The 12665-nt window shown below is 43.3% G+C and overlaps 1 protein-coding gene across 5 annotated transcripts in view; it reads right to left on the bottom strand.

The window, feature by feature from the left end:
• The window catches only part of LOC145968165 (one cut domain family member 2), a 75981-nt gene extending 69993 nt beyond the window's left edge, over nt 1-5988 (bottom strand). For 3 of the 5 annotated variants that reach the window (XM_083093461.1, XM_083093460.1, XM_083093459.1), the window contains exon 1: nt 1455-5977. In XM_083093461.1, the coding sequence (XP_082949587.1) occupies nt 1455-2991 (1537 nt within the window). In that variant the 5' untranslated portion in view covers nt 2992-5977. Of the gene's footprint in view, nt 1-1454 lie in introns of all 5 variants that reach the window. The other 2 variants (XM_083093463.1, XM_083093462.1) reach the window with 1 other exon arrangement.
• Nucleotides 5989-12665: the final 6677 nt, after the last annotated feature.

The following is a 12665-nucleotide window of genomic DNA, read 5'->3' on the forward strand; positions in this document are numbered from 1 at the left end:
CCAAAACACGTCCCGCGTGTCATTTAGCGCCGCGTCCTTTTTTTCTCCCCCGGAATCCGCTTAATAACGTTCGATTCGTCATCGTCGCGGTTTCTTTGACCGCTTTGCGCATTTCATTATTTTATGCGTATATCGATATCTCGTCTCTATGAGATTTCGCTACCCGATGTTGCTGTCTATACTCGGAGTAATTTTTTTTTGTACAGGCTATCAGAGTTTCGATTTGGTATAGGTATCTCGACATATATAATTGATGGATGTCTTTTTTAGCAGGGATTAAGAAGGATTCCACGACACGCGTAAATGTGTTTTTTTAATTAAAAAAGCAATCAAATTTTAGAGAGCTTAATAAATCATTTTTTGGGATTCATAAGTGGATAAAGGAAACGTTGTTTTTTTTTGTTTACGAATTTAAAAACCTTATCAAAATTCAATTATGAGTTTGATTCTGTTGATTTTAAAGAAGTTTAATCAATGTAAGTAACTTGGAACTGTTCTTTTCTAAGCTCGTTCCAGTAGAGCGTTATCAGGTAGGGTGTAGTTTATTTTGAATCGAAGGATATCTCTGGGAAGAGGAGGAGGAGAAGGCTTTTTACAACGCGGTCTATCAGGTGCAATGTTTCACGCGGAAAATTTCTAACGCGGAGATACAAGTCTCTATAATTATTCTGAATGTATTTTGAAAAGTGCAATTTCTTTATCTTGCAAATTCTCGTTTCATAATTTTGCAACTCCTCAATATTAATATCATTTAATTAATAAATGTTGAAAAAATAAAGTTTAACGTCGCAATCTCGATTTTTTCGCACACTCGATATTTTCTTCAGTCTGAAACTATTTTAACTTTACTGTTTCAAAGCGTGACATCGAACATGTATTTTTTCTTAAACCTAAAAAGTAACTGTTTACAAGACGCGCAAACGATTTTAAAAAGACAAAATGTTGTAAATGCAAACGGTATCCAAAGAATCTGGCGATCATCGATCACGGATCGATGGCGAGGACGCACAGGACGAGAACACAGGCGAGCAGCGAGACACGTGTGTATGTGAAGCGTGAGATACAACGTGTTTGTGACGTTTATACGTGTTTATGTACTACATGCGAGAGACTCACACGACGACGACGACGACAACGACGAATACGACGACGACAAGACGACAACGACGACGACGACGACGACGACGACAACGACGACGATGACGATGATGACGACGACAACGACAATGACGATGAAGGCGACGACGACGACGATATAACGTCGGTCTGAGAGCCCGGGTTCTTTTCTTTCTTTTCTTACAGAAACGAAAAGAACGCGAAATACACACGATATAGAAAAGTGGGACTTTTGATAGTGTAATTTCGAGTAATTTGAGTGGTTCGTGGGGAGGGGGGGGCTTTATTGATATGAAACGTGATAAACGAGGAGAAAGTCTCTCGCGCGGACAACTAACCTGCTAGCCGCAAGGCCGACATTCTCTGAAACTCGGGTTCCTGCAGCCACTTCCACATCCGCCGGAAGGTCTCGCGGCCGCTCTTGAGCTTGGACCAGGGTTTCGGGTTGCGCAGCAAATCGCTCAGGGTACCCTGGCTGCGACACAGCACCCGCTGCGCAAAGATCGCCTGTGGTATGCTGTACCTCTTGAGCTCGGCGCTGATCCGCTGCGCGAGCTCCTTCGTGTTAATCTCCTCGACTTCGCCGGCACCGCCGTTACTCGCCGTGGACACCGTCTTCATCACCACCGACGTGTGTTGCACGTGTTGCGTGTGCGATATCGTTTGCTGCTGCTGCTGCTGCGGCATCGATTGTTGCTGCTGCTGTTGCTGCTGCTGCTGCTGCTGTTGCTGCTGCTGCTGTTGCTGCAGCTGGGTCTGCATCGTCGGGGGCGGCGACGCCGCGCTCGGCACCGAGTGCGTGCCGGGCGGCGAATGATGCGATGGCGCGAAACTCGCGGTCGCCGTGACAGCCGGCGGCGAGGACGGGCTGAGCGCCGCCGGACTCTGCTGCAACCGTGGTAAAAACGCCGGATCGTAATGCGGACTCGCGGACGATTTGTGCGGCGAATTAAGGCCGCTCTGGCTGTAAGCGCTCTGCGGCGACAACGGGCTCGGTTGGAGACCCGCTCCCGGCGACGGATAATTGTGCGGCGGCGACATGCCCATCGACGGTAATTTGTCATACGCGTACGGCGAGCCGCCCATACCGAGGCCGATGTTACCCAGGCCGTTGTTCTGCATGACGGCGAAACTGCCGGTGACGCCGCCGGCCGCGTGACCGCCGTAAACGAACTTGTCGCTCATCGTCGAAATCGGCGGTAACGGCTGCAGCGGCGTCAACGTGGCGTACGACGAGCCCGGACTGAAGCCAGGCGGCGACATCCTCTCGGCCACCGAGGTAAGTGTCTGATACGTCGGCTCCGGCTGCATCGCCCTGAAGTCCGTCGCGTCGATCATGCTCGCGACCGACACGCTTATCCCGGACGTAGGCGTTAGCTTGCCCGGACTGAGGAGCTCCGAGTCGTCAGCGTCGCGCGAGTCCACGTCCACGTCCTGAGGCGGCACGATCACCGACAGGGACTCCCGCGCGCTCTGCCTGCCACCGTCGCCACTACTACTACTACCACCAACGCTGCTGCCGCCGTTACCACCGTTGCCGTTGCCGTTGCCGTTGCTGTTGCCGCCAGCGACGGCGCGTCCGTCGCCGTCGTTGCCTCCGATTGCGCCGCCACCGCCACCGCCGCCACCGCCGCCGCCGCCGCCGCCGCCACCACTATCACCGACGCTCGGCGGATCCTGGGACGACGACAGGTCCTCCGCGGCGGCGAGGTCTCGCTCCTCCTTGACGCCGAGCGCGCCAGCCGCGTGCAGTTCCAGCGGTAGGCTCGCGCACGCGATGTCGGGGCTTTGAGAGGCCGACGAAGACATACCCTCGACGCTACCTCCTCCGTTACCACCACCACCCATTCGAGCCGCCCCCACCGCCCCGGCCATGCGTAGACACAGCCGCCGGGGAATCGACCGAGTCCAGTAATTGCTCGCTATGCGATTGATGATCGCCTATGTCCCCTATACCTTCCATTTACGCACATCTAGTTCGGTAGTGGGCGCACTGCCACTCGTTCCTTCGCCGACGACGACGACGACGACGACGACGATGATACGACGCACTGCACCGCACCGCACCGCACCGCACCGTACCGTACCGTACCGTACCGTATCGTACCGCACCGCACCGTATCGCACTTGCTTCCTTCTTTTTTATTTACGTCGAGTAAACTGTTTGTTCGGGAAAGGGGAGATGCGTTGCTATTCCTTCCTCCTGGTCACCAATTTCGCCGTCACTGATTACCGCACGACCGCGAACGACGACGTGCGCGATTTTCCCGGCGAGTACTTTGCGAAGACGACGACAACAACGATGATGCTGCACCGCGACGTCGGATCGACATAGGAAGTATCCGGTGGTAGCGCAACGACCACCATGCGCCCATGACACCGCACGAGTACGGAGCGAGTGAGAGCGCACGCTCCCTGCGCTCGCGCGTCCGAGTGCGAACGCACCGGTATACCGGCTCTCTCCTAATGGAAGAAACGAAGAAAGAGAAAGAGAGAGAGAAAGAAGGAGAGAGTGAGAGAGAGAGAGAGAGAGAAAAGGAGAGCCACAAGCGGGCCCAGAAGCGGGTGCGAAGAGGGTCGAATCTCACTTTCCGTCTCGCTCTCTACCGGGGATTCTTCCTCCCCGCTTCCTCCCCCTAACGGTTCCTACCCCGAATATCTCGCGGCTCACACTACCGGCACAACCGCCATCTGGTCTCCGTTCTACTACTGTTGTACTACTACTATAATACTACTGTTATTCCGCTCACGCGCTTCTTCGTGTCGCGTGCCGCGAGTTCCTCTCCTGGTCCAGGTGCGATCGCGTCTCTGTCTTTCCCCTCCTCTTTCTCCTTTCCCCGCCACGTGTCAGTTTATTCGTTCGTTCGTTCACGGAGGGGAGTAATCGCTCACACGACACCGCCACCACCACCACCACCACCACCACCGTTGTCACTATCACTGCACCAGCACATCGTCGTCGAAGCCGTTACTGTCGTGGGTACTTGCGCAGTGATGCTCTTCGCACCTTTTCTCCGCGCGGCGGACAAGAGTCTATCGTCCACGTGAAAGAGATGCCGGAGACGGAGTTTCGAAACGACGGTGACACCCGTTACTTTCTTCGCGCGCAACGTCAGACTTCATTCACCACCGGAAGATAGTCGTCGATAGCAGAGACTCGACAATCGCGATCGTCTTCTTGTTTTCTCTCTACGATACTTGAGAGAAGGTTATTATATATATCCTTTTGATGGCGCGACAAGGATAACCTCGCGGGTAGAGCGCCAAAAGTAACAAGAACCACTAAGCGGCTAAGCCACCACCATCAGAGCGACGCGTAACTAAGGGTGTGTAGGTGACACGGACGTCTCACCCGCTACCACCAGCACTGCCACCTCCAACTACAACGCCGCCGCCGCCGACGTCGCCGCCGCTGGCGTCAGTCAGCTTTCTATCGATTTTCCGATACCTCGTGACCAATGTAGTTCGATGCGCGCAGCCGATACTTCGAGCATAAACATCGACTCGCGTCACCTGCGCCCGCCACGACCTCGACCCAGCGATATTAGCCAACTAACTAATGAGACTGCTCTCCTCTCGATTCGATTCGCGATCGTCGTCTGTCTTTAGTAAAAAAAGCTGCTTGTGTTTCCGAGAAGCATTGCGAGTACACTATGAGATCTTTCCTTGAGAAACACTTTAGAAATTTTTCTTCAAGATGCGTCTTTCGCAATTTCCTTCTTTGTACGATTGATTATGATTCAAAGTCGTAAATTGCCGGCAAACTTGAGGTTTTCCTCCTCGAACAGAGTCGTTGACGTAATAGTTTTCATTGTAACTTACTTTGCACAAAGTTTCGTCTCGAGTGCACTTTAATTTTTCTTCTCTTCTCTTGCCGAAAATCGTTCCCGCGATCGATGAGGCTATTCAAGGTTGATTGGTCGATCATCGAATCGATACTACCCGATATGGTCCACAATCTTCATCGCGCGCGCGCGCGCGCAGTCGAACAGTCTTCGAAACCGCAAAAACCGATTATCCAGCTTCTTCCACTTTAGGATCGAAACGTCGATACGCCGATAAGGTGCGCATCATCCTCCATGACTATTCCGAACTGTTCCTTCTTCCAAGATGTCGTCCTTCTCCCGTGGAGACTGCGAGAACGAACGATCTGCAAGATAACTTGATCGAGCGACACGGAATCCGCGCGCACACGTACACACACCGGCATCCACAAAGGGGTGGCCGAGAGAAGAAGAGGGGTCGCTGACGATTGGTCGTGGTTGGCGTCGATACGGAGATCAATGGCCGCCCGCTATAGAAAGAGGGAGAGAGAGAGAGACTCTACGACGTCGGCGTCGGATCGACTCTCTCGGCCGCGCGCTTTCGATCGATCGGCTTCGACGGCTTCGTTCGATGGCGCACGACCTCGACGATGAAGGGAGACGGATCCTTGGCGAGACGACCGATCCTCGACTTCGATATCCGCGACTCGCCGATGCGAAACTCGCGCGCGCACGCTTAGAAGCGCGCCGCGCCACGATGCGCTGTCTTCCTCCTTCTCTTTCTCTCTCCTATCTCTTCGCACCCTCGAAGCACCCGCTCTTCTCGACGTAGTCTTCGTGCTCCCGAATTCCGTCGCAGTTTGTCCCGAAACGCAAATTTCTTCCTGGAGAAATCGGCCGCTCTCCGGACGACGACTCGTCTCTCTCTTCTTCCTTCCCTTCTCGTCCCGCGATCTTGAGATGAAGAAGATACGGCAAGGATGCGCACGAGGTCAAATCGTGTGTGGTGTTGTTGGGAAACACGGAGAGAAAACGAGCGCGTCTCGCGCTCGCACGGAGTTGTGCGGAGTTGCGCAAATCGCGAATGCTACGCTACGCGAGAGCCTCCGACAGGAGGGTGCCGGTCTCGCTCTTTCTCCCTCGCTCTCTCTCCCGCTCTCTTTCTCTCTCCTTCTCTCTCTCTCGGGGCGAGACGGGGCCGACAAAGCTGAGGAGCGTGCAAGAGGGGTGCGAGAGAGTGGACAGGCGGGCGGAGGGAGAGGGGCGGGGATCTCGCCACGGGGATCTGTAACGAACTCGATACGCAGGGGTCGAGGAGAGGAGACGAGTCAGTTTCGGGGGATGAAGGATGAAAGAGGACGCACAGGACGGAACGGGAACGAAGGCGAACGAGTCAGGGGTGGCCCAGGGACTACTCGACCGTATCCGGCACCCCCGAACCACGCGCGATATAGTTTCTCAATTAAGCGAGTCGGCTTCTGCTTCTAATGTATGGCTTCGCGTGCTTATTTTAGCTTTCCTTTTTTCGTGACTTTATTGATCGATGGTCGATTCGATTGTACCGTTTTTATTCATCGAGCGGCATGATCGATTCATTTCTATTCGTTACGTGTTTGATATCAGCGCATTATCAGCGATATCGATCCGCCGATTGATTGACGTAGCTGTCACAATATCTGTCACGCTATCTTTTTATTATGTATTTGCGTGTTTGTTTAGCGAAAACTTATTTAATTATATTGCACATGTGTAAGAAGATGTAAACAAATTTTTTAATGATGTAATCTCTTTGAATTTTTATGTAAATATTTTTATATAAATATTTTTTTTTTTCAAAACTACTCTATGAATATTTATAGGAGGAAAAATTGTATCGATAAGTTGCATAAACATAAATGATAAAGCCCTCGTATTATCTTTTAATATCTCTTATCACTCTTAAATATAGCTTATGGCTTTTCCCTTCATTCTAGTTTCTTGAAATACTTTACATAAAAGAGTTTAATAAGGATTTTAAATAATATAAATAAAAAAACTAATATAAAATAATTATCAAACTAATCGATATTAATAATAAAAAGAACCATTAAAGTAAAAAATTTTTTTTCAACTGTGGAAATAAGATATAAACGGGAATGCGGATTTATATACTTATTAAAGGGCGGAATCTAGACCTGTATAAGTCATTGATGGAGGCGCTGGGGAATTATACGGTGCAAGAGTGATTCGCGGGCGCTTCGCATTGTTGCCTCGGACTGTTTGCTAAGTAGTTGCCAAGGAGTATAGTACATACCTTGAAACAAGGAGACTTATGCCTGCGGGTTCGATCCGCGAGAGTGTGCGTCAGATACAACGCCGATGCGCCGCTCTACGACCGAGGTGGCCATTTACAATTCAATTCATCCGCGCAATTACAATACAGATGATTCACCTTCGATTCAATTCCACTTGCAACATTCTTTTGGAGAATCGCGACTTTGCTGGGACTCCAGATTCCGCGGCATGAGGTTTCCTAGAATGACAAGAATTTGGTATTATTTCCAGATTTAATTCGAAAAATATCGCTTTTTCGAAAGTAAATTAAAATTGTGTTTTAATTTATTTTCTGTTTTTCTTTATCATCTAAAATCACAAGTTTCATTTATGTGTACAAATTTCAATTAAATTCCAAATATAATATAAAAATATATTACATCGTAAAATATATATGTCAATTTAAAAATATATTAATATATTATTATATATATATATATATATATTAATATATATATATATATATATATATATATATATATATATATATATATTTATAATTAATATATTTATATTAGTTATAATAAAATAATATTAACCGTTGTTTTAAAATAATAATTAATATCGATGGCTTATGAGCAGTGATGACCAGCATTGACAAGGGAGGAGATTCGCTCCAAAAACCACTTCTCTGAGAGAGAAGCGATCGATCGCGCGATCGAGTATTTTTCAAGCGCTTTGGCTTGATAAAATTTCGATAAACGCGCCAGCTGACACGTATTGCGAGTATCTCGATTCCGAGATTGAGATAAACTCGAGCGATAGAGAATGTAACGCATGTAACGCATGTACGGGGGAGTCTTCGAATATCCTCCGTGGATGAAATCCATTTGAGTATCAACGACAAAGTAAAATCGATATCTCGGCGTTACCTTATATCCGGCGGTCGAGTCGAACAGAAAGAAACGGCGGATTAAAACGCAAGCGGATAAATTCGCCGCGTGATTAAAGCGCCGCGCCGGATTATTTCGATGCGGGAAAATAAATATTCAAAGGGGATGCGCGCGTGTAATATTCATACATCGAATATTATTGCCTCTGTAAAATCGCGCTCTTTATTTATTCCAAAACTTATCTCTGATTTTTTTATTTCAGTGTATATCTAATTACTACTTGCATATAAATTAACAAAAACAAATTGACGTAAAACATACCCACACACATACATATATAACACACTCACTTTTCTAATGAATATTTTAAAAATTATAGAAAATATTATGTTAATTATATAATATAGTTTCTATGTAAAATATATATATGTAAAAATTATTGTATTTTAAATTTCCTAAAATTCTGTTATTTATAACTTATAAATTTAAGTTTGATTTTACACACATACTATGCATGTAATAATTAATTTTATTTAGACATTGATAATATTAGGGCTCGTTAATGCCAAGATTTCACGGCCCTGGGGGTAGTTTCTCGACACTGAAAGTGGGGATTCCCGCTGACGACAGAGCGAGGAGAAAGAGAGGGGTGACGGAGGGGGACAAGAGAGAGCTGCGATGTAACGTCGATATCGCGCTCTATACGAGGCGTCGCGACGCCGCGAGTGGGGCGCTCTGCGCGGCGCGGGGGGTCGCGGGGTGAAGGGGGGTAAGTTTCACATGAGTAAAATAATCGATAGCGGCGACCGATATGTATGTACCAGCCTGTATATACGCGCGCACACGTGCACGCGCTACCAACCCCTTGCACGTTTATGCTCGTGTGCGTATGTGTGTGTGCGTACCGTGACACGCAGGCGCGCGTGTCGCACGAATTCACGCGCGTGAGATCGATGAACAGCGGCGGCATTATGTGGGCTTCGACGACGACATCGACTTTCTCGCGCAATCGTTGCTGTTGTTGTTGTATATTGCAAAATTTGCCATTCGCGAGATTTAAAAACGGTTTCGAATCGAAGGAATGTGCGATGGAATTTCGACGAAATTGAAATGAATCGGTCCTCTTGACACTTTTTCCTATTACTAAATTTAATCGGATATTTTTTGCACTCATCTTGAATTGATGTCAGAGTGTATCTATATGAACACGAAGTATCTACTTACTAAAATGGAAACATAAAAAATATATACATGTAAAATGTTGTAAAAGTGTAAATTTACTCGGCCTAAATATAGTTGCTTCAATCGCCAGATCTGTTCGTAAATAATAGCGTGCTCTTTTTAATGTTGCGACCCACTTTGCTATTTTACGATATTTTTACAATTTCCCCGAAATACCTGATAAATCGCGCTTTCTACGAGAAAATGAATTTTTCAAACAAACACATAGAAATAAGAATAAATAGATGAATTGCAAAGAAAGAGGGATGATTTTTCAATCGTATAATATATTCTTTTATAATTTATATGTCGCAAAATTAAAATTCATTAGAAACATATGATTTTTAAATTCAAGAATCAAGAAAAAAATCGCGGTGATATAAAGCGAGATTTTTTTCTCTATTCGACTTTGAGTGCAAAAATTTGTATCGATTAGCAACGGGCGATACAGCGAAATTCGATCCGCGCAAAAAGATCACCGCGAATAATTTTTGCGAATTAATGAGCTCTTGATGTATCGGTTTTCTCGCTCGTCCTCCCGCGGAATGCAATTAAATCGAAAGGGAGCCCGCGGCCTTCCTCGATATCGTGATATAATATGCAACGACCATTCCTCGGATTAATGCACTATTTCGCACGATACTGCAATAAAGCGACATCTCGTTTAACGATGTAGCTCGCTTTTTACAAGAATCTAACCCGCCAAACGTAGAACGCAGGTGCGTACTCGCGCGTTTTCCTTGTCGTCATCGAGAGAGAGAGAGAGAGAGAGAGAGAGAGAGAGAGAGAGAGAGCCATACTTTCTTTAGAAATCGATATCTATAATTATTTCATCACTCGCTTTGTGCATAGCATTACGCTCGCATTATGGGACTCTAGACTCGGTTAGACGATCAAGAGAATTATTGTTAATTTTAAAAGTATTGCAACAAAAACCTTGTATAATTAATATACCATCTCCGTCACTTTTTCTTAAATTAAAAAGATATATTTCACAACTCGAGAATATATAATTAAAGGTAACTAAATGTTGAAGATTAAAATTATATATTAAGAAAAATCAGTGACGTAATTATTGTAGAATTATATTTTTCATACTTCATTTCGGTATATATTTGAAAATAATATTAAAATAATCTAATAAAATAATATTTTAATACATATATATTCAATATTGTATAGATATATATATGTGTATTCGAAATTGTATAGATATTAAAGATATAAATAGACAAAAAATATAAAACTATTCTCGATTGGTATTAAAGATGTATCTCGTGGATTCTCTCCTTGGCCGATATTAGTTAGAGATTGTTACAAACATTTGTAGATTATAGACGTCAGACCGTCAGCATGAAAATGTAGATATGCTATTCCACGTAATTAACACAAACGACATACAAACGTATTCATTGCCGTAACTGGAGCAACGTATGCATACATACGTGCATATATATATATATATATATATATATATATATATATATATATATATATGTATAGATATATGTATATATAATGCATAAGCGTTAATATATCAAAGACGTCAAAGCCTGTCTCCCCCTCTCCCCCCCCCTCTCTCTCTCTCTCTCTCTCTCTCTCTCTCTCTCTCTCTCTCTCTCTCTCTCTCTCTCTCTGTAATTTTTAAAACCTTTATTATAGTATATTCTTTAGATACATAAATACAAATATCAAAATAAAAGAAGAAAAATAATAAAAGAAATTATATATATTTTAGATTATTAAAAAAGATAGTTTGGCTTGCATAAGTTTGTATTACTCTCTTTATTTTATTGTATTTATTTTGCTTCTTAGTGATTATATATAAGAATATAATGATTAATTATTAATTTGTATAATTAAATCCAAACAGTAAATTAGCAGAGAGAAGAAAGAGAATTATATATAATTATATTTAAGAATTATATTTAATTTATAATAAAAAATAATCTTTATTGATTTTATCGATAATTACACAAACGTAATTATTAACTCGCGTAGTTAAGCTCGAATATCTTTCGTACGAATGTGATTTATATTCTAGAGAAGAACATCGCTTCTTTCTATTCTGCAAATTTTTTATTCTAAAATTTCATTTACAATAATATATATGTAATATATATATTATTGATTATTATATTAATAAAATCATCCAATTAAATCCACATTAACTCTTCACATACGTTCTAATATTGGGGAATTTCTCTCTCTAATTATATCCTAATATTAACTTATCGGAAATATCAGTACTTCTCGATTAATTAAATCATATTACTATACCTATAGCGTGTAATATATATAATTAAGTAAAATATATAATAGCTTTTATAATTCAATATAAACGCTGTTAATTGCATATTAAGCGTTTAGGCTGAAGAAAGACTACAAAACTTTGTTTCAGGCCTTTCTCTAAGCTTTCCACAATTGACCTGCGAATTGTCGGGTCGCCGAAGAAGCAGTTGATCGGTTTTTTTGTTCTCTCTCTTTCTCTCATCAGCCAGTGGCCAACATATGATCGCATGTGTGAGCGCGTATGATAGGGGCCGACAAGTTTAGGGCACTAACAGGGGAGTCGTGCAGCGGGAAATCCTCTTTGGATTCCCCCCCGTGATGGAGGAGCTCACCTGCCGCCAGGTGCGACTCCCAACTTCTTCGCCATCTGCATGAGGGGCCCCGTGCCATGACGCGGGGTTATTTCCTCTTTACTTTCCTGGATCGTGCGAGTGCGTGATTAATGCACGCGCACACGAGTATATGTCGTAAAACTTAGTATGCGACTATAGTTGCGGATATGTGTACGTCACGGGGGATGAGCATGATGGTAACTAACTGGATATGTGAGGTTACTATCAAGTTAAATTTTTTTCACTTGAATAGAGAATAAAGTAAATAATAAAAAAACTCTACAAATATATACACGTATAATAGAATAATGATTGAAAAAATCATTTAGCTTTTCGTAAGTATGAAAAAAAAAACGTGCGAGTATATAAATGGAATTCTTTTTTTAAATTTTAAATATATATAAAGTGTATTAAGATATGTCATAAAAAAGTTTTCTTGAAAAACTTTGCTTTAAAACTTTTTAAATATTTCTAATTATAAATTATAATAGAAAAATAATAGAATATAATAGATTATATTTCTATTATTCTATTAATTACAATAGAATATAATAGAAAAATTATAATAGAAAAATAAATCTGGCGCAAATTATTGAAAATAATTACACTTTTTTTAATTATAAAATAAAAAAAACGCTTAAAAAATAAATTTAGTGTTAATTTATGTTTTAAATATTTTTTGATTATGATGATTTCTCAAAAATATATACAGTATATCTTTTTCCATAATATATTTTATTGCACTCTATATTATACTATTCTTTATATTTATATTTGCATAGATTTATTCACGT

Source organism: Camponotus vicinus, unplaced genomic scaffold, assembly GCF_025532165.1.
Source record: "Camponotus vicinus isolate PSW18456_S1 unplaced genomic scaffold, iyCamVici1.0 SCAF_3, whole genome shotgun sequence".
NCBI lineage: Eukaryota > Metazoa > Arthropoda > Insecta > Hymenoptera > Formicidae > Camponotus > Camponotus vicinus.